At 43.8% G+C, this 22,500-nt stretch overlaps 1 protein-coding gene across 4 annotated transcripts in view; it reads left to right on the forward strand.

Annotated features, from left to right (window-relative positions):
- Window positions 1-22,500, forward strand: part of sez6a (seizure related 6 homolog a) — a 122,399-nt gene that overhangs the window by 38,372 nt on the left and 61,527 nt on the right. For all 4 annotated transcript variants that reach the window (XM_042093411.1, XM_042093412.1, XM_042093413.1 and 1 more), the window contains exon 2: window positions 21,098-21,868. In XM_042093411.1, the coding sequence (XP_041949345.1) occupies window positions 21,098-21,868 (771 nt within the window). The remainder of the gene's footprint in view (window positions 1-21,097; window positions 21,869-22,500) is intronic.

Consider the following 22,500-nt stretch of genomic DNA (forward strand, 5'->3'; position numbering starts at 1 on the left):
GAAAGGGAGAGGGGGAGAGTGAGGGAGAGAGAAAGAGAAAGAGGGGGAGAGAGCGAGAGTTGGGGAGAGAGCACATGGGCATTCAAGAGCCTGAGGTGAATCTGCTCTCAGCGAGAACTGACAAGAGCAGAGGTCAAAATTCATCACTGTCAAGGAAAATTGGAAAGGCAATTTCCCCAGTGTGACAATGACTGCGTGCACCTGGAGATCACTGCCTACAGTCACTGCATGTGTTTGCCAAATCACGTATCACCCTCTTGGTAGTCACGCATTGGGGGTGACTAGACTACGGCACTTCCCATGGAAGGCACTGCAATTATGAATGTAGGGGTGGCCCAGTGCATGCTGGGAGAAGCATTGAGTGATTGCAAAATGTGCTGCTATTGAACAGAAGTCTATCATCAGCAGATGCGCTGATATTGAATGACAGTCTTGTCAATAACTCTGTGGAGAAAACATTATGTTGGAAAGACTTGGAAAGAGATCCATGCTACGGCTTGATTCTTTATGGATCTTGATATGAGGGGAAAGACCTGTTTTGCTGACGGAAAACACATTCTTATTATTAGTAAAGCCAAATTGTGAATGAAGATAGTAAGACATGCACAAATACTGCACAAGAATACACCATCTGACATTGACTGTTAACAGTTTGTTAAGCCTCATTATGGGTCATAGAAAAAAAATATTAGAGTCAGTCATGTTTTGTGTATTCACAAGATCATAGTAATTAGTAATGGTAATAGTTTTAATAAATAACAAACTTAGTAGAGTGTGAAAAAGTAGTAAAGTCAAGTGAGTGGGATCCAAAGCAACAGGGACTTGCAATAGCAGGTTTAAGGTCCACACCCGAGCTGACAGCAACACTTCCACTTCTCACCCCTCGTAATGTTGACTAGTGCTGTATGGGGAAAGAGCATGACTGACCTCCACAGTCCGGTAGAGTCCAGCCCAGAGCTACTGTATGGGAAAAAAGTATGAATGACCTTGAGAGTCCAGTAGGGTCCGGTGGGGCTACAGTTTGGGTCCGGTGCGGGGCTAGTGCTGAATGGGGAAAGAGTATGACTGACCTTGAGAGTCCGGTACAGTCCGGCCCAGAGCTGCTGTATGGGAAAAGAGTATGACTGACCTTGAGAGTCCGGTACAGTCCGGCACAAAGCTGGTCCACATGCACCCCACCTCAGTGCCAGAGCTGCATTGATATTCGCAAACATATAGGCAAACGTTCGCAAGCTGTTCTGTTTGCCTTCTCGAACTGTTGTGTTTGCCTTGAGTTCTCCACCAACGTTTGCGCACACTCAGGGCAAGTTCTCCACAAACGTTTGCACACACTCAGGGCAAGTTCTCCAGCAGCGTTTGCGCACACTCAGGGCAAGTTCTCCACCAACGTTTGCGCACACTCAGGGCAAGTTCTCCACCAGCGTTTGCGCACACTCAGGGCAAGTTCTCCACAAACACACAGGGGAACTCAACAAAAGGTTGCCGTTGAAATGGAATGTTTACAAAGACAGTGTCTGCCACAAACGTTCACAAACTGTCGGATTTGAACGCACCTCAGTTTTCAGTGCTTGGCTTTGCCCCTTGTTCCCTGAGATGTGCCATCTTCAGTTGTGTCTGTGTGCTGAGGGTGAGGTGGTGTCAGGGGAGGTGGCAGGGTCAGGCTCTGTCATGAGCAGGAGCTTATGCCTGCAGTTCAACAGGCTCCCAGAACTCTCCTGAGATTTCCTGAGAAAGCTCTGACTACACGCGCGGAGAGAGAGGAAAGGAGGGCAAGAGACAGTGAGAGACAGAGAGACAGAGAGAGGGAAAGAGAGAGTGAGAGAGAGGGGGAAAGAGAGAAAGAGAAAGAGAGGGAGGAGAAAGAGAGATATAAGAAGAGAGAAAGTGAGAGAGAGACAGAGATAGAGGGAGAGAGAGAGGTGAGAGAAAGAAAGAGAGAGGAAGTCTGTCTCTCATTTTGCAGAGCTGTGTGCTGGTGTGTGCCCTTCCTGACCTTGTAATAATGTTTTCCTCTGAATGTCTTGACATTTCCGGCTTGGCGCAGGAGGAAGGAGAAGGGGGGGGGGGTTGTGGGTGTGGAGGGCCACAGATCATTTTTATTATTCCTCCTGACGTGCTCTCTGCCCCCAAAAGAGCAAAATCGCAACCCTCTTACTGCAGACACATCAACACCCCGACCCCCCCCACCCCCCCCCCCCACACACACACACACACACACACACACACACACACTGCACAGCCCACAGTCCGAACGAGAATAGACCCCTCTCATGGAGTTTGATAATTCCCCCCTCAGTACAGGACTGAGCTCAGCCACTCTCCAGAGCGCCCCTTCACTTTATCGGAGTCAGACCGCTATATCATATCACACACACACACACACACACACACACACACACACACACACACTGCACAGCCCACAGTCCGAACGAGAATAGACCCCTCTCATGGAGTTTGATAATTCCCCCCTCAGTACAGGACTGAGCTCAGCCACTCTCCAGAGCGCCCCTTCACTTTATCGGAGTCAGACCGCTATATCATATCATACACACACACACATGCAGGGATGGAGTGGGGCACTAAAATCCACCTGAAAAATTCTGCACTCCAATAGTTGCCTGTATAAATTTAAAAAAGGCCTAGCCTAGGTACAGACAATGCCAACCTAATAACACAGGTAATTAAATAATTGGAAAACCAGGCACTTTGAATAGGTTTGTAGAGAATGATTAATGTAGGCCTATATACTGTAGGCTTACATATAGAGAGTTCCAACGAGTTCCACAAACCATTTATTAGCCTGAGTGGCCCACTAATTAGTCATTAGGCTAGGCCTACATATCAACATAAGACTAGCTTGTGCTAGTTTCTGCCTAGCAATAACGTCATGCTTTAGCTCCGCTAACCTTTCTCTCTGCCTTCCATCCATGTGTAAAACAGCAAGCAACCACGCAAATCCGACGACTGTCAAAAATCCTGAAGTTTTCCTCAAACTTGATCGCTTGTAGGGTCACGCCATTAGACGAGGGGCCGCTCATTTACATTTCTGTAAATAGACTTGACCTGCAATCGGTTCATTGGATAAACCAGAAACACATTCCCCATTCCCAGGAGGCTTTGCTCCATTCTAGCCTAGGCCTGCGTTAATTTAAGAACAAACAAACAAATTAAATTGTCATTTTTTTATTTGTGACCATGAAAGTTCTGTAACGCCTAAATAAGACAAAAATGAATTAAGATTAAAAAAAAATTAAGGCTAGCCTACACAAAAATCAGCATGGGAGAGATGAGTGTGCAGGGTAACCATTAATGACATATAGACAGTGAGCGAGTGGTATAAATATTGGTTGGACTTCACAAAACTTTAAAGTGTAGATCTTGGAGATTTTCGCGGAAAATTCTTAATGCATCTATCACTTCAATGGCCGCGTACGCCTCACGGCCGCGATAAAGGCTCTATGGGCCGGCCCGCACCGCGTACACTCCTCGGCCGGCCGACTGGGAAAACTCCCGACCATCCCGATTGCCACTCCGCCCCTGCACACATGTGCAATCCTAAAATGAAATTATCCTCTGTTACATATATTAATTTTTATTTTTTAATTAAAGACCTCTTAAGTTCCATCAAAAGCAATTTCACCTCAATTGCAGGTAAATGACCACCACTAATTAATACTGACCCCTTTTCTAATGCCTGGGAGGGTCTATAAACCTACCAATCTCTGCAATAATTAAGGGTATGAATGACCAAAATTATAATGGCATGAAACAAAACTGAGTGGGCCAGAAAGCAATCCATTACAGTTACTTGAATGGTGTAACTGTGTGTGTGTGTGTGTGTGTGTGTGTGTGTGTGTGTGTGTGTGTGTGTGTGTGTGTGTGTGTGTGTGTGTGTGTGTTAGTGTGTGTTTGTGTGTGTGTCTGTGTCTGTGTGTGTGACATATCAAATTATCTTCCACCATGAAGAATGTACAAACAATCTCTTGTAAAATCATCCATGTTTCAGCATTGCAATAGTCATTTTAGTACTTTCCTCCACCTGCTTGCTAATACACCAGATGTTGTAATCATTTTTTTAAAAGTATATTTTTTGGGTCTTTTTGCCTTTATTTGGATAGGACCATGAAGAGTGACAGGAAGTTAGTGGGAGAGAGAGATATGGGATTAGATTCTAACCTGGGTTCCCGTGGGCATCATTAAATACTAGCCACTCCTACACACCATCTCAGAGCTAGGCTATAGGTGCAGACCAAAAAGACGGCCAAAAAGAGGGCTAAACGGCTTGCAAAGTACTCTGCTATTATTGGCAGCCGTCACATATGGCAGAGATGTTGTTACTTATACCCCTAAGAACTCACTATTATGCTTATTGAGTGATATTGTGAAGACCTGCTGTATGTCACTGGTCCATAAGTTTGTGTATGTATTCTACGGCATCTTTATTTGTGTCCCTGCATCATTTTCTTCCATGTGGACATAAATAAATGGTTAATGTGACAGTGTGTGTGTGAGAGAGATGGAGAGAGAGAGGGAGAGAGAAATAGAGAAGGGGGAGAAAGAGAGATAAATTAAATTCAAAGCCCTTGAAATGGAAGGTTTCTCTCAACAGAGATGCGGATGATATTTCTTCAAGGAAATAAAGGGAGGAAGGGAATCCCATCCTGAACATTTGTGTGTGTGTGTGTGTGTGTGTGTGTGTGTGTGTGAGAGAGAGAGAGAGAGAGAGAGAGAGAGAGAGAGAGATAGAGAGAGAGGAGAGGAGAGGAGGGGATCCCATCATGGACACTTGTGTGGGTGGAAGCAGATACATCAGAAGCCTGTTTCACTTTGCAGACAACCTTGTGCATCTCCAATATAATAAAATAGAAGTCAAATAAAACCCAAAACAAAATATGAGACAGCAATAATAAAAAAAATACATCCATGCAGTTCAGCACAGTGGGAGAGGAGACACCTCAAAGTACTCATTCATATATAAAAATATACATACAGTATAAGTTATTATATTTATACTTTTCCTTTTCAAAATACTTTGCCGTTTTCAGTTATTCATTTGCTAGACACTTATTTAAAGCAAGATACAAGTGGGGAGCAGCAACAATAAATACATAAATAAATATGGAGATGAGAGGAGAAATGTGTATGTGTGTGTGTGTGTGTGGGGGGGGGGGGGGGTCTGTGTACCCTCAGGGGCGTCGCTCGTCTCCAGAGCCATATTCCTCCTTATTAAATAGACAGCAGCCTGTCTGAATGCACATCTCTGCTCCTCTCATCTCCTCAAGTGTCGCCGCCGCTGTCCCCACCTCTTCTCATCGCAGTGGACAGGCACGCATGTGTGCTCTCTCATCATAAAGACATGCTTCAGTCTCCCTCATAAAGACGTGCTTGAGTCTCTCTCATTGATTCCCTCAGTGCCTTCCTGCCCAAGGAATGGTATAAAGCGTTGACTCTTTCAACTCTTCAACTGTGATTTCAGTTGTAAGACCTCAGATTACCATACTGAACTATTATTTGACTATACTGCCCTTTTATGCTTTTATTTGTTATTACTGTTTGCTTTTGTTGATGTAAAGCACATGACCTCTGTGTATGAAATGCGCTATATGAATACACTTGACTTGGCTTGACTTGACATACCTGAAAACCCTATGAAAACACTGAACTGCATTAGAGTATTTAAATGAGGAAGCATGCGGTGCAGTGCTAGAGGCACACATGCTCATTGTATACATTGTCCATTATTTTCAGCAGTTACATTCTGTACACTGTTTAGACACTGTGGTTATTTTTCATATTTTTTTAATGAAATTGAAAAATATTTCCCAGACTCTTTGATGTATTTCAGAGGCAGGCATCTCCAGGAACACTCGGTAAAGACTAAAGGGGAATACTCTGTCCTTCTTCTGTGCCAGTTTTGCTTCTGAATTCACGCTCCTGCTCATCTGATGAACACAAACTCATCTGTTCCACCATCATTTACATTCTGTGCAGGGCTCCCTCCCCCGGCCCCCTCCCTGCCTCCTCGAGCAGGCCGGGTGTTTGACAGACTCAAAATATTTACCCACCTGTCCGGCCCCTGCGGCTCCTCTGACCAGAGATAATTCCTCCAGGTGCCCACCTTTTATCTGTGAAAATGGTCCTGCCAGGGCTTGCAGCGCTACTGCTGTCTAACAGGCCTGAGGAGGAGAGGGGAGGGGAGGAGAATGGAGGTGGAGGAGAGGGGAGGAGAGGAGAGGGGAGTGGGGAGGAGATGGGTGAGAGCAGTGGAGGAAAGGAGAGGGGAGGAGATGGGAGGAGAGGAGAGGAGAGGGGTGAGGGGAGTGGAGGAGATGGGAGGAGAGGAGAGGGGAGGAGAGGAGAGGGGTGAGGGGAGTGGAGGAGATGGGAGGAGAGGGGAGGAGAGAAGAGTGGAGGAGATGGGAGGAGAGGAGAGGAGAGGGGAGGAGAGGAGAGGAGATGGGAGGAGAGGAGAGGGGAGGAGAGGAGAGTGGAGGAAAGGAGAGAGGAGAGGAGAAAAGGAGAGGAGAGGAGTGGAGGGAAGAGGAGAGGAGACGGAGGGAAGGAGAGGAAAGAAGAGATGAGGGGAGAGGTGCAGAGCTTCATCCATCAGTGTCTGCTCTGATATAGGGTTCTCCTGGGCGCCCGATAGACACAGCGCTTTGCTTCATTGTTTACTCTGCTTGTGCTCCCAGACTTGTGTACTCACAGGGCTTCCAGCAGACCTGGCACGCTGACATCCCCCTGTCAACAAGCATAAAGGCAATTTCAGCAGAACATGCACCCAGACTATTGCAGTTGTGGAGAGCTGGGCTGATAAGTAGCAGGGCTTTGGGAAAGAAACAGAGAGGAATATTTGCTTGACTGACTACACAAGGGGCTATTGTAGTGTCCTAAGGTAGCATATAGGCAGTAGGGTAATAACGTCGGATTCCCAAAAGCAAGTTGTTGTGTCAAATGTCAAAGAACAGGAAATATGGATGCCTCGATGACACATTAATATTAATATACTGTAGCGCAACTGGCTACATCGCCCGTACCATATGTGGGTCCAAATGCCCCGGGTGCATGTAAACAGGTGACAATGAGAGATGTTCCCTCAGAGGAACAGGGGATGAAGCAGAAAGAGAGGATGAGGGAGAGAGGGGGGTGAGAAAGAAAGAGGATTAGAAAGAAAGAGAGGATGAGGGAGAAAGAGGGGAGAAGGTGAGTGTGTGTAAGAAAGAGAGGGAGAGTGTGTATAAGAAAGAGAGAGAGAGAGAGAGATGATGTATTTGATCTAGTGCTCTAATTTATTTCACAGTTCTGGCTCATCACTAAAATAGTAATGCTATTGCTCCTACCATTATGTTCTTTATATTCTTTATAGTCAGAGATAGAGAGATACAGAGAGCTAGAGATAGAAAGAGATAGGGAGAAATAGATAGATAGATAGATAGAGATAGAGATAAATAGATAGATAGAGAGATGGTGATAAATAGATAGATAGATAGATAGATAGATAGATAGAGAGAGAGAGAGCTTCATATGTCAGCATGCTGATCAGCATGAGGAGAGAGAGGTGCCAGTGCCAAATCTCTGATGCCCTCCGAAATGCCATCTGTGAGGGTAAGGGAGCATTTGGCCTTTGTGTTAAATCTGTTACATCCAGGGCCAGGAGGCCCTGTGGCAGAGCCAGACATGTCGAGCAGTATTACCGATCTCAGAAGCAACACAAATACACACACACGCACATACACACACACACACACACACACACACACACACACCGGGCACCGTAATTTCATCCGGAGACTTTAGCCTCACTAATAATGTAGAAATAAAGGATGGCATAACAATTGTTGGTAACAACAATATTATCCTGTGTTGACTTGTTGCATTGCAAATATGCCATCAACTAGAGTGTAACACAAATTATCAGTGAGTGTAACAGCTAGCCTGGGAACACCCAGACCTTCACAATTGTACAATTGGGAGTGGGTCTGGAAAAGGTTCATTAACTTACGACCTCCAGCAGGGGCGCAACTAGCAGTGAAATTAAACTTATATTGGTACATTAAGCTCTTACCAAATCATTTCAAAAGTGAAGCCTCAAGTGTCCCTCAATTCCAAAGAAATACACCAGATTAAGTGCCAGATTATGTGCCAGATTAGTGATTGTATTTGCATGCCCGTGTTTTAGGGACATTGGAAATGGGAGTTAATGGCCTCTTGACCAGACTGACCTGCAAAGCAAATCCCAAATTTGCCAAAAGGTCATATGGGTATTCCCAGGCTATGTAACAGCACAAGCCTTAGGAAGTTATGTTTTCCTAAACCTCAATCCTGTCCCCTGAATGAAACCTAACCCTGGTCTATACTAGTGATGCTTCAAAGTGTTGTCATGGCTTAAGTTACACAGCACTTATCTGTGGAATTACAATGTAACAAGAAGACCATAGTAATATCAAGCATGACTAAATGTTTATAACTGGCGACTGTTTATAACTGTGTGTGTGTGTGTGTGTGTGTGTGCACTCATATGAGTGTGTGTGTGTGTGTGTGTGTGTGTGTTTGTGTGTGTGATTTTCTTGCTTCCTTCCAGCACATTCTCTTTAAGACTTGTGAGCAGAGGTAGAGGTAGCAGCATCATCTGTTTATAGATAATATCACCCCCACTTTGCTGGTTAAGAAGCCATGAAGCGGGGCCGATCGCTCACATTTCAATTTGCCAGGAAGCAGCTTGACTCAGGCTAATGATAGCGCCTTATTGGCTATTAGTCACGGGGATCCTGCTGCAGACAGGCACAGTGTGTGGGGGGAGATTGACAGACATACACCTCATCACAGGTGCTACTGCTGCTGCTGCTGCTGTTGCTGTGGCTGCCACTGACTGTGCGAGTCTGTCGCTACCACTGTCTGTGTATGAAAGATTATGCTATGTTCTATATACCGGACCCTTATGTAGTACCATCATATAGTGCATGTTTACTGTATGTTTATGTTTGTGGTTCTTAGCAGATGCTTTTGTCTAAAGCAACTTACAATGACAACAATAAACATTACATTAACATTACAATTAACAGTTTATAGCGAATTCATATTGCCTAAAATAAAGAAATATAAATGATTAATAGAATGAATAAAATCCTCTTGCTTACTTACTATATATTTAATACTATATATAGCAGATGATTCTGAACATAGAGTAGCTGCTATATAAGATGTTCAGTCAGCATCAGTGAACTATGGTCAGCGGTAATAATTAAGCCATGTTTACGGTACGGTAATAATTAAGCCATGGAGTGTGTACGGGTCGGGGGAGTGTATAGCCTATTTTGGCCCACTTTGAGCCATAAATGTGCTTGAGACTGTCTCCCTGTGGCCAAACTTTGGAGGATCGTTCAGCCAAAATCAAATCAATACTGATATTACTTTATGGCACTCCATGCAGTTAGCCTGATGAACAAATGCCACATATGCCTGATGAACAAATGTTAGCTCCCCCTGTGGCTGGATTATTATTTTAGGTAAACGAACACAACTTTATTGATTATTTCCTTTTTTTCAACAAATTAGTTTTTTCCTTGCAGTCGTGGTTTGTATACTGTATGTTTATGATTATTGTTGTTATTCCATTTAGTCTAATAATAATATTGGTATTTTTTTAGGTTATTTGATTTTACTAGAAAACTGTTATTGTAATATTAATGTTTATTGTAAGTCACTTTGGACAAACACATCTGCTAAATACCGTTAACATAAACATAAACATTATTGTATCCAGAAACATTGGAGAGAACATCTACACTATCTTAGTAATAGCACTGCAGTATATGGGTTTATGGAAATGAAACTGAAAACAGGGACAGCATTCACTGAAAGCAGTGTTTGTAACATTCACATAGTAAAGGCATGCAACCTTATCCGTAAAAAGCAGCACATTCATTTGGTATGGTGCTAAGAGCTTTTTGCACTGTTGACCACACTGGGTGTCTGAAGATTCGAGATTACTCCCCTCCATCAATTAGCTCTTATTAGAAGGAAACTAAATGATTAAAAAGGAAATGAGATTAAGGAAGTGCCTACTCCTTAAATAAATAATAAAAAAAAAACATTTAAATTTTGCCAGATACGTAAATGCTTTCCAGCCACCTAATGCCAGAACTCTCTCTCACACACACTCTTTCTGTCTGTACAGAGTGTTTCCGTCTCCGTCTGTTGTTCTAAAAGTGTCTTTTTGCCATTCCGGTTCCATTCCGACATGAGGTCACAGTTTATGAGCTCATAGGCCCCATTATGACTCAGAGCGAGAATGTTTGATCGCTAGGCAACCGCTGAATTGGAACGGCGAGAGTGGCAGTAATGGCTAGGAGGGAAGTTATGGCCCTACTTAAAGAAACTCTGGGCCAGACTGGCGATGGGCTGATCAGAGGAGGGGACGCAGAGGGCGTGTCCAGTCCTTCGCCTCATCAACAGAGCGATGACATGGACTCAGAACACTTTAATAAGATGGCTGTAGAGATGACGTGCCTGTCCTTGACACGGCCACATTAACGTCTTTAATTTTGTTCACTGTTTTTATGAAAAACCTGTTGAATCGAAAATATCGATGTCTCACACACCTGTCAACTACACACACCTGTCAACTAACCAACTTGTGCCTTGATGTGATGTTACATGAACATCTTCATTCTACATTTTAGCCAATTTGTATTACCCAATGCCCAACGAGTATCAGGAAGCTGTCTTAGATACTGTAGATAGATAGATAGATAGATAGATAGATAGATAGATACTTTATTAGATTGAGAGCAAAGTCATGCAGTAGAATTGTTCTACTGAGTCACTCTGCTTTCATGTATCTTAACCCTTCAGCAGCAGAGTTTTGAACACTAACAAAAGATTCCGTATCGCAACAATATTCCTTGTTGAATTCCATGAACGTAGATATTCTTTAGAACGTTTTCCAACATTCTCATCACACCGGTGTGATCGTATACAGTATATCTATGGGTGTGATGGTATCTGCTGAAGGGCATTCACAACAGAATCTATGTTTCTAAGTCATATAGGGACCTACTGTAATAGTATGAATTTATGCAACTTTGGGACCTCTCTGCTGCAATGTCTTTTTTTTTTGTTTTTTGTTTTTTATCTGAAAGCCAGCACAAGCTGTTGATAGGCATTTAGGCTAATTTCTTTTCAAGACATCATAGTGGAGGAGATGAGATCCCTGACCCGTGTCAACAATAGTGAGAGGTTTTAGAACTGTGTCAGACATGTTGTTTAATCTCAACAAGTAGTTCCTCTCAGTTCCTCCATAGAGCCTATAAGAGGGAGGGGAGGGGCACAACTGACCAGCCATCTCTTCATGTGAAAGGGCCCATTGATGGGAGGGCATTGATATTCCGCTGGAGTGCAGAGTTGAATGCGCTAGTGTGTGTGTGTGTGTGTGTGTGTGTGTGTGAAAAGCTAACTCTGGCCAGGGTCCATAAAGGCCCAGCCAAGACCAGGGCTGATCCCAGGGTTAGCTGGTGGTATTAGCCACGATAGAAACAAGTTATTTGAGAAATATGTTTTGAATATTACCTACCTAAAAGTTTCAGCCAGTTTGTATCCCTCATGCCAGAAGAGTATCCACAAACGTTTGAAAAAATGTACGTCCATTCCCTTAAAAGTAAACAAATAAATAAACATCACACAAATGCACATCCAGTTGTTTGTGTTGTTAAAAAGAGATGAAGGTCCCTTTTCTCCAGGGGTTGTTTCACACTCATAAGTCCCAGATGTATCCAGATGTGTCTGTTTCTCTCTCTCTCTCTCTGTGTGTGTGTGTGTGTGTGTGTGTGTGTGTGTGTGTGTGTGTCTGTCTATGCACTGATTGTGTCATACTGAGTCGTCGTCACTCCCACAGATCTGAGGCTTGCTGGTCATGTTGACAGATATAACTTCCCTTGCTTTCTTTCTCAATCCTCATCACTCCATCTTGTCATCATGTTTTCTTTCTCTCTATCTCAGCATGTCCAACCACGCTTGAGTCACAAGCTTTCATCTCTGTCGAACCCACATAGAGACTCATCTCTCTCTCCCTATCTGAAGTCAATACACTCCTGCTGGGTAGAACAGAGAGATAAAATAGTTTGGTTCTTCCTTGAGAGCAGAAGGGTTTGTGGGTTTGTGGATATTACAGTTCAGAGCCGTGCTCCAATTCATTAGGGGATTGCTGTTCAGCAAAGCATTTAGGAGATTTAATGCATGTAAAGTGACAGGAAATGCATTTTAGAGTGCAGGAGCTGTGAGTGTGAGTGTGTGTGTGTGAGTGTGTGTGTGTGTGTGTGTGTCTGTGTGTGTGTGTGTGTGTCTGTGTGTGTGTGTGTGTGTGTGTGTGTGTGTGTGTGTTTGTGTGTTTTTTGTGTGTTTTATGTGTGTGTGTGTGTGTGTGTGAGTGTGTGTGTGTGTGTGTGTGTGTGTGTGTGTGTGTGTGTGTGTGTGTGTTTGTGTGTTTTTTGTGTGTTTTGTGTGTGTGTGTGTGTGTGTGTGTGTCTACTCTACATATATGATGAAGTGCATTGTCCTACTATGATGCTGTAACGAAATGTCAGCGGTCAGCGTAGCTTTTCTCCTCTTCTCTCGCTCATGGCCAGAAGTATTAAATGTGTGTGTGTGTGTGTGTGTGTGTGAGTGTGTCCTCCCTCTCCTGGGCAGAAGTGTCAAATGGCTTTAGATAGGTTCACTATGCTTTTCATTTGTGATTTAAGGTAACCATTTACCACACATAATGCAGTTTAAATACAGACAGTATACCGCCAGTGCCTAGAATAAAGAGAAATATAACTTTCTGAACTTATTTAATCTTTCTGTGTGCTTGCTTTCCCTTAGCCTCCACCACAGTTACATGTTATAGCATCTCCTCAGTTCAGTCAGTTTAGAGAGAAATGTCAGCCGTGTTTTGGTGTTTGGGCTGCAGTGGCGCTGACAGAATAGGGCTGCCAGGGAATGTTTCTCCCCAGCCAGTACATCAAAAGAGCTCCAGAATTGCTTCTGTCACTGCACAAGATTAACGATTGCTGTTTGGGCTGTCTGTTAAACGTAACTCACTCTGTCAGCTGTCACACGAAGAGAGACTTGGAAAAGAAATAGTTTACTTTTTCGCTTTTTGAGGCTCGCAATCAAAGTTGCATGTCAGTGTGTGACATCATGTCGCGGAGGACGTTGCATCAGAATAAAGCCCCAGATCCAATGTGGCGGATCCAACACATGTCTGTCTGGGCCCAATCTATGTCTGATCTGGCTACTTAAGCCATACGACACTCCTGTTTATGAGGCCGGTAAAGGATATACCCATGGCTGTTATTCAGCCTCCGGCCCTCAGTCAGAGGCAGATTGCTTCAGGTAATCACAGTCGTGGGGACGTATGTTACCAACTCCAGGGGTACGAGCATCTTATTACTTCTACACAGCAATTCTACAACAGACTAATTGAGATTGAAGACACCAGAGCATGTTTCCTGTGGGGAAGCAGAGACAGAACCAGAGCTTGGTTGGGAAGTGAGAGTGACTGCTGTGGCTAGCTGGTAGTGAGCAGGCTGGGCATCTGCTGTCGAAGCTGTGATGGCAGGGCAGGCTCTTATTCTTTGCCATGGAAATTTGATTTACATCACAAGGGAGGTGTTCCAGAATCGATAGAGACATGCGGCGGTCTCCAGGGCTAGCATATGGCCTACAGGAAAACACAATTACAGGTCTGGAGTTTCTCCAGCAGTGACCAGCAGAACCGCCCCCTCCCGATCCGATCGATATTCACAAAATAGCCCTGCGATTTGATTTTTTCACTGGGGCTCAAGCAGAACATTTTAATTGAGGGTTTTGCTAGCAGCATCTGCTGGGAGAGAGAAACTGTTTTCATGCACAGAGATTTGAACATAAACTGAAAAAAGTATATGTGCTTTTCCACAGAACACAGAACATAGCAGAGATTCAGCCACCGTTTGAGAAGCTTTCTTCATGCAGGGCTACCTTGTTTCACATCTGGAGTCTTCAAAGTTTATGTAGCAAAGATGGTAGTTTTTGCTGCTAGTCATTAAGGCCAGTTCCAAGGAGAACAGGGATGCACCGATCTTACAACAGAGGCCCCATTTTTTAGTTTTAAAATGCCTTGTCGTGATTGGTCGGTGGTAGTGTAGTGGTTAAGGAGCTGGGCTAGCGTGCAGTAGCCTGAAAGTTGTCGGTTCAATTACCGGCTTCCACCGTTGTGCCCTTGAGCAAGGCACTTAACCCCAAGTTGCTCCAGGGACAATGTGATCCCTTGTAATATAGCTGACATATGTAAGTCACTTTGGTCAAGAAGTGTCTGCTAAATGTAATGTAATGATTGGATCACATGTGGACAGGCGAAACACATTGTCGTTTACGTCTATCGTGTCTACAATGTGTCCAGCTGACTACTTGAGTCTGCGTTGGGTTGCATTGGGTGTCTGTGCTACAGAAAGGTGAGGACAGAGACACGTCAGAACACAATGTGTTCTGAGCCTTTGTGGTCAAATGCTTCCCAGACCACCTGTGCAGTAGCATGTGGTTTGAGTGATCGAAGCACACAATGCCTCTTGGAGGTGTAGTGCTGTCCACCGAAAACAAATCGGGAACACAGTTGGAGTGCTGCTGGCCTGCACACCAAAACATGGCATAAGATATGACCACAGCCCATTCCTCTGCAGAGTGGTCTCTCATAAGTACACTATGTACCATAATTTCCCAACTATTAGCCGTGGCTTATACATTGATTTTGCAAAATTTCTTCAGCTATAAGGGTTAATACATGGGGGCAGTTAATATGGTATTAATATGGGTTTGTTTCTTTTAACTGGCATAAAACACTGTCCTGCAGCTTATGCACAATGCGGCTACACAGGAAATTACTGTACGTGTTTGCACTGGACACCATGGGACCCTGCAGCGCCGCTTGTAGTACCCCTGGAGAATTGTAAACACTGGCCCTCACACATGGTTATAAGAGATAACACTACCCATTCCTCCACAGTGTGATTTCTGTGTGTATGAGCCTGTTTTATGAGCCCGTAATACCACTTCTAGCACCCCTGAACACCAAACGCTGCAGTACCATAGTTCTAGTGTGACCTAGTGTCCCAGTAGTAAACCTCTTTGATTCCAAGATTTGAAAACATTATTTATGAACCAAACACAGTGGGATACAGCAGTGCCAGCTGTCAACCCCCAGTTTTGAAAGTGTATGAATTTATCAGATTTAAAAAAATGGGCTGCCATTTATCAACATCAAAGAGCGAGGCGTTTGCACTTTGCTTTTATTGCCTCTGTTTGCTGACTCATGAGCAGCACCAGCAGCACCATTACTAAAACAGTCCATCAGAAATGACAGCCATACCAGCAAACAGCATGCACGTGGAGCTCTCTGGAGTCCGAGCGCTGGCACATGGCTTTTCAGCTTCTAAAAACAGAGATCCCACAGTGCTACATATTCTATTTCTGTATTCAGCATCAAATCAGCAACAATAATCTGACAGCAGTAAGAATGTCATTATTGCATTTTTCTTGTATATTTATCGTTTTTGTGCATTTGAAGATTTTCAGTTGCACGGGAGGGAGGGGCGAGCTAGCTCTCTGTTTTGTTTGAACGTCAGCAGAAGTGACGTTACCCAACATCGCTTACCTTAGCATTTTTTTATCAGGCTGCTATAGGTTTTTGCCTACAAATCGTCATGTCAGACCAAGAAGAGAATGGTATATAACGAAATTATTTGCTTAACATAATACTATGTGTGGAGAGCATTCACTCACCATCGTTATCACATTTTTGGTGGAGGTGGCGTTTAGAGGCTTTTGCATCTGCACTCTTCATTTGCTTTCTCTGGGTCAAAGGTCAACATCTGACACTAAAGTGACACATACAGTACGCCATACACAGACACAGACACACACACACACACACACACACACACACACACACACCCACACATCCCACCAGCACTCACCACTGTGTTGTCACCCATGCCACCCATTACACACACTCAGGTGCTTTAGGGCTGTTTTGGATCTGGAAAAAGAACACCAACATCATCACAGAGCTAGGGTAGAGAAAAAAAGCATTGGAATTGTTGTCTTTCTCTAGTTGAGAGGTAAACAATAATGAAAACGTATACATACTGTTTAATAAGTATGTTATTGGGGCAGTCGTGGCCTGCTGGTTAGCGTTTCGGACTTGTAACCGGAGGGTTGCCGGTTCTAACCCCGACCAGCAGGCACGGCTGAAGTGCCCTTGAGCCTTGAGCAAGGCACCTAACCCCTCACTGCTTCCCGAGAGCCGCTGTTGTTGCAGGCAGCTCACTGCGCCAGGATTAGTGTGTGCTTCACCTCACTGTGTGTTCGCTGTGTGCTGAGTGTGTTTCACTAATTCACGGATTGGGATAAATGCAGAGACCAAATTTCCCCTCACGGGATCAAAAGAGTATATATACTTATATTATACTTACTATACTGAATGTTATTGTCCCTAAACCTAACCACCTGACCACCACCTGTGAAAAGTGCATTGTGCTTGCTTACAGTAATAATTAAGTACCGGTAATTAACAGGTATGAACAGATTGGGGAGGAGAGGAGACAGCAATTTGGATAACTTATCACCTGTTAGTAGAGAAACTCTGCTTCCTATTTGTCTGACTAATTCTGCACTTATCTTTAGGGGAGACATCTTGCCTTGCTGGTTCTGATGCTTTTGAGCTCTTTTCTTTGAGACGGTGCTGTTGTGTAAAGGGCTCTTTGTCTCCTGACAGCAAGCTCCAGTAAGCTCCCATGTATCAGCCTTCATGGTTTCCTCTCTGTAGGATGCGACAGACTCAGAGAAGTTAATTAAAAGGATGGGGATGAGAACGCAGCCACCAACGGGGAAAACAAAAAGATGAAACTATGCGATAACAGAGCATGGACCAAAGAATGTAGTTTCAGGAACAGTGTGTATGAGTGTGTGTCTGAACATAAGTGCTTCTGTGTGTATTTGTGTGTGTGTGTGTGTGTGTGTCTCTGTGTATGAGTGTCTGTTTGTTTACAAGAGTTTCTGTTTGTTTGTGTGTGTGTGTGTGTGTGTGTGTGTGTGTGTATGTGTGTGTATTGGTAAGCACCCAGGCCTGGCTGGTGATTCAGTGGATCTTTCTTGTGTCCAGGGTCCTGGTCCAATCTAATTATTCCCACTGTCAAAGTACCACTACCACTCTTCATCCTCCTCTCTCTCTCTCCTCTCTTTCTCTCTCTCTCTCTCTCTTTCAAATTCAAAATATGTATCGTCATGACAAGTAGGCACTTGTATTGCATAAGTAGTAGTAATTACATATAGTACAAAAAATCTGAATATATATCGAACACACATCATCAACAGATAGAAGAAAACAGAATCAGAATATGTTGTTCTCTCTTTCTCTGTCTTTCTTTCTTTTCCTTCTTTCTTTCTGTCTTTCTTTCTCTTTCCTCTATCCTTTTCTCTTTCTATCCTTTTGTCTGGCACTCTCTCTCCCAGACACTCAATAATTCAACGCCCACTCAGGAGATGATTTAGAGACGGCATTGGTCACGCTGTCACAATTTGACAAGAACAGAGCCGTCTCTACCACAGTGCCATCACTCACATCAAAATCTACTTACATCTTATTTTTATAATGTCCACATCAGCCAGCCCTGGGGCAGAAGATAAATCCCTTTCTTCTTCTTTTTTATGCTCAGCTCTCCACTGATGATTATCTGCTAAAGAAATGAAGCCATATTCCAACCCACAAGCCAGAGACCCACTGTGCTGTAGTGTAGACAACGCAAGTGAGAATGCACTAATTAGCCCAAGCTAACCAGTTCAGAAAGTGGCTGCTTCAAGTGTTCAGTGTGTAATAGAACCACACTGGAGATTTAGACATGCTGGCGGCATATAAATAGACTTCAGAGAAAAACATTTTGTTTTCAGAGGAGGAGTTGCCCTTCAGAGGATTATGGAGCACATTTTGCCCCTCATGTTGTGTGACCACAGTAATATTTATAATAATAATAATAATAATATAATAAAGATTTCTATAGTAGTTCTATGGTAGTGTATAATACTTCTATACCCTTACCCTCTATAGTCAAGTCAAGTCAAGTCACATTTATTTATATAGCGCATTATATGCACAGAGTGCAACCCAAAGCACTTCACACAAAAAACAGCATGCCAGATGGAGAGGCAAAAGATGCCAGCATACCCGTTACTAGGCAGCCATCGTACATAAAACACACATGACGGGCTATAGCTCAACACACAGTAGGCTTAAGACATAAATCAACAAATAACAAACAACAAACAAAAAAAATAATAAAGTAAACATTTCTAACACAACAGGCCATACACACACTCTACACAAGGACGTAGACAAAGACAACAACAACAACAATCAGTAGCCTATAAGTCCATGGGCAATGCTGACTCTTGCCATTGAACAACAGACAGTCGCATGTTGGTGTTGAACAGTGTTCCTATAACATTCCTATAGTTCTTCTATGGTATGTCCCAAAATACTTAGATAAGATAAGATATAATCTATATTAATCTATAGTATTCCTATTCCAAAATTACTATAACAATTTGTTCCAAAATACTATACTTTTCATAAGGGCTATGTGGTAACAGTGGGATTACTGTAATAAATATTAGCTTTATAATGAGGGCACATATGGAAGTAGTCTACACATCAATTTGCTTGTTACACAATGATAATAGTGGTATTGCTCTGTACTATTATTATATAATTGCAATGTTTATGTGTAGTCTAACAATGTATTAGAATGTAATGGTGTTACTGTAAACTAAGCTGTTGAATACAGTCCCTCTTGAAGCTTAGATTTTTAACCTGTCAGGCACAGTATATATTTAAGTGTATGCGACATATTGTGACATGTCATTATCATAAACACACTTGCAATACACTGTGAAGCTAAGATCACTCAGGTTTATTGTAAGGTTTATTGAACAATGGCAATTCTTCCTTTCTTTCCCCAAGGATGCCATATTATGTTCCGAGTTGGTAATTGTGAGTGAGGACTGCAAAGGGAAGAGAGCCTGAATATGTATAACAACATCAAAATGGTCTAATTTATCTTTTTGACATCAGTCATGTTTGAAACCACTCTTCTCACTATAAAGAGCAGGGGATGGATGTCACTGGTTTTGTGCAGAGGGGACATCTGAGTGAAGACTGCCATTTATCTCAATCTCCTTCTCTCAAAGCTTTAATCTGCTATCTGAAAGTGCTTTCCATCTGATGGCGCAGGCTACACACAGTTCCCCCCCTCCTCCTCCCTCTACAACTCGCCACTGATTGCCGAGCTTGTTTCTGGTAATGAACAATTGTACAGAACCTCTGTTCTGACTCAAAGCCAAGATTGTCATTATTCGTGCGTCTCTCGGCTTCTTAAAAAGGCATTTGCACCGCGCGCGACAGAGTGGAGTTTAATATGGGGAAGACGAAAGGCTGCCCGTGTGTGTAATAGTGTCGCACACTCTTTCCATCTCCGCTCTCTCCTGGCCCTGATATGAAAGGCGTCCGCAGGTTCGCCAGCTGACACTGAGACCGTAATTACATTCACTGAGCCACGGTGCCGTCGCTTGTCAAACTTTAAATAATTACTTTGGAGCAAAATGCTTCATGTGCGCCTGTCTCGAGCTGTCGGGCTGCATTTGCAAGCTAGCTAAAGATTGGCACATCAATCCAAGTGTGGATTTTTTTTTAAATAAAGAACCTTTTTAAAACTCTCTCAAGAAGGGGAAGTTCCGCTTCTTTTGGTCGGAGCCCGAATAATGTATGAATGCAGCAGCTGCGGCTTGACTCCATTTGGCTTCCAATCCCTGTGGGATAAATGGTGAGGTGAAAGCAGCAAAAGGAACACTTATTATGATGGGCAATTTCTCCTCTAATATACAGTAAGAGACCTCTCTGCTTTGAATGATTTTTCCATTGAAACGTTGTGAAGATGAGATGATATCAGACCTCTGCTATGAGCTGAGGAGGCAGCAGCTGCTGGATCTTGAGAGGAAGAAGAAGCCTATCTCTCTCTCCCTCTCTCTCTCCCTCCCTCTCTCTCTCTCTTTCTCTCGGCTGAGTGAAGCACCCTCTCCTTTCCCTAAGGGTCTGCTGATTTTTATCGCCTTCCTCACACACAGTGCAGGTCGGAGTAATGACTCTACACCTCCCTCTCATTCTGTTTGATAATTGTTAGTCATAAAAGGAGGCAAATCTTTCACTAATATGAATTGGAGAGGGGCGGAGTGAAAAGGCATTTAAATGAACTATTATAGCCAAAGGTTATCTGTTCTACTTGACACCCTTTTATTTATTTTTTTTAAAAAGGCCTCTTGGAAACCTCATCTACATTTTTAAGCGCTCATTAGCTAAGGCTCTTAACCCTCCTTTCAAATCGTATCTAATCACATTACATAGCGAAGGCAGCATTTTTAAATAACATTATGGTTTATGGGGCTGTATTGAAAACATCTCAGTGAGAGAGGTCTGTGAATAAATGGTAGACACACAGCCAAGGAATATGAAAGCTGGAAATTGGACTCTGGTGCTAAAGCCATATACTATAGACTATATCCTGCGTGTTTTGGACAGTTTAATTACAATTGACCTTGACAGGTTGACCTTGACCTTGTGAAAGGTCAATTGTTTTGGGTGGGTGTGGGAATGGGTTTGAGGGTGAAGAAGGCAGTAAACTGGGTGGTGGCCAGGTTGTTTGACTAATGATAATACTTTAAATGACTAGGTTTACGTGTGTATTGACTTTAGCTCACTATTCAGTATGGAGGCATTACATTTATCCTTGCCTAACTGAATGGTTTATAAAATGTGATTGATCCTGATGAATGTAAATGTTGTAATTCTTGTTTTTTTTGTAATAGTTTTTGTTTGCTTTCACTGGCAAACACATGCGAACGGCCTAAGGAGATCTGTATGAACACAGGACTGTGGACTTACCATTTAAATTGAACAGTTTAGAATGCTGAAGAGAAAAAACATTCCAAACATTCCAGAATATAATGTGTTTGCTCTCTTCTCTCTGTGTCTCTCCAGAGTTGAGCACACAGGTCAGCCACAGAGGAGGGGACTCCGAGGGCGAAAGAGAGCTCAGCCTGGACACGGGCGGCGGTGGTGGGCCGATCGTCACAACGCAGTCTCCGCTGAGCGACCCTGCGCGGCAGCCGCGCCTGAAGGACCTACTGTTCCATGAGTCGCTGCTCACCAAAGACTTCAGCGGAGACCAGCACTTCTTTGAGCAGCCGCCGGCCACCCCACCCTCCTCCTCGGCCCCTCGGTCCAACAGCGGTGACCCCTCCTCGTCTCACCACGTGCCCCACGAGGATGCGCCCGCCTTTTCCGACATCGCCACCACCATCACCGTAGCCGCCACGACGCCTATGACGACGGTCACCACGGCAGCAAGCATCTCAGGGAGCCTGGTGTCCGTGGCGCGGAAGGGGACCACCAAAGGTGTGGACAGGACGGCCGAAAAGTCACCGCCGCCAACGACTCAGGCCTTGACAACACCTGTCATTCAAACCACCTCCTCGCCAATCAGTGTCCAGGGACACACTCATTCGCCTTCAGTGGGGGCAGGACTCTCTGGTCCTAAACCAATCAGCACAGAGAGCACGCTGGCGCCTCCAGCCCTGACAACCTTGATCACACGGGACAAGTTCCGGGATAATGAGTCGGAGACAGCAAACGCTACAGGCAGCTCGAGTGCTGTCACAACAGTGAAATCTCAGCCATCAGCCAACGCAGATGAGAAGACAACCACCAGCACCATCACTACAACTGTCATCACCACCATACAGTCATCAGGTAAGAAAGCCCCTGACACCTATTACAGCTTCAGCCAGGGAGTTTTGAACGTTTTAACAAAAAAAATCTGTTCTGCAGCAATATAAGGTTCTATAAGGACATTTTCCAACATTCTCATCAAAAGTGGTGCCGATTTTGCTGTCCAACATAAAATGGCTAAACTGATTGTCTGCTTGTGGAGCTTTTTATTGGATTTTCTTGTGTCCAAATAAAAACCTAAAATGGGCTAGGGGGTCAAAGTTTTATGACCGGTACTCTCAGGAGCACTTTTCATCTTGTATACAGATGACTGTAGAAGTAGAATGCTGATCGTCACCTAGTGAAGTTTGCTGACGATACTGTTCTCCTTTCCCTGCTACATGGTTCTGTCCAAGATCACGGGCCTGTCCTCAGTGAGTTTGTGGAATGGTGTGATAGCTCATTTTTGGAGCTAAATGTTACAAAGACCAAGGAGATGTTCATTGACTTCACTAAGCATGGAGGAAGCAGGACTGCAACTACAATCCATGGGGAACCAGTGGAAGTTGTACATGAATATAAATACCTGGGCACTATCATTGATGACAAACTGCGTTTTGACTTTAATACAGAGGTGATTATGAAAAAATGTCAATAGAGGCAGTATTTCTTGA

The sequence above is a fragment of the Alosa sapidissima genome, chromosome 5, assembly GCF_018492685.1.
Source record: "Alosa sapidissima isolate fAloSap1 chromosome 5, fAloSap1.pri, whole genome shotgun sequence".
In the NCBI taxonomy this organism is placed as follows: domain Eukaryota; kingdom Metazoa; phylum Chordata; class Actinopteri; order Clupeiformes; family Clupeidae; genus Alosa; species Alosa sapidissima.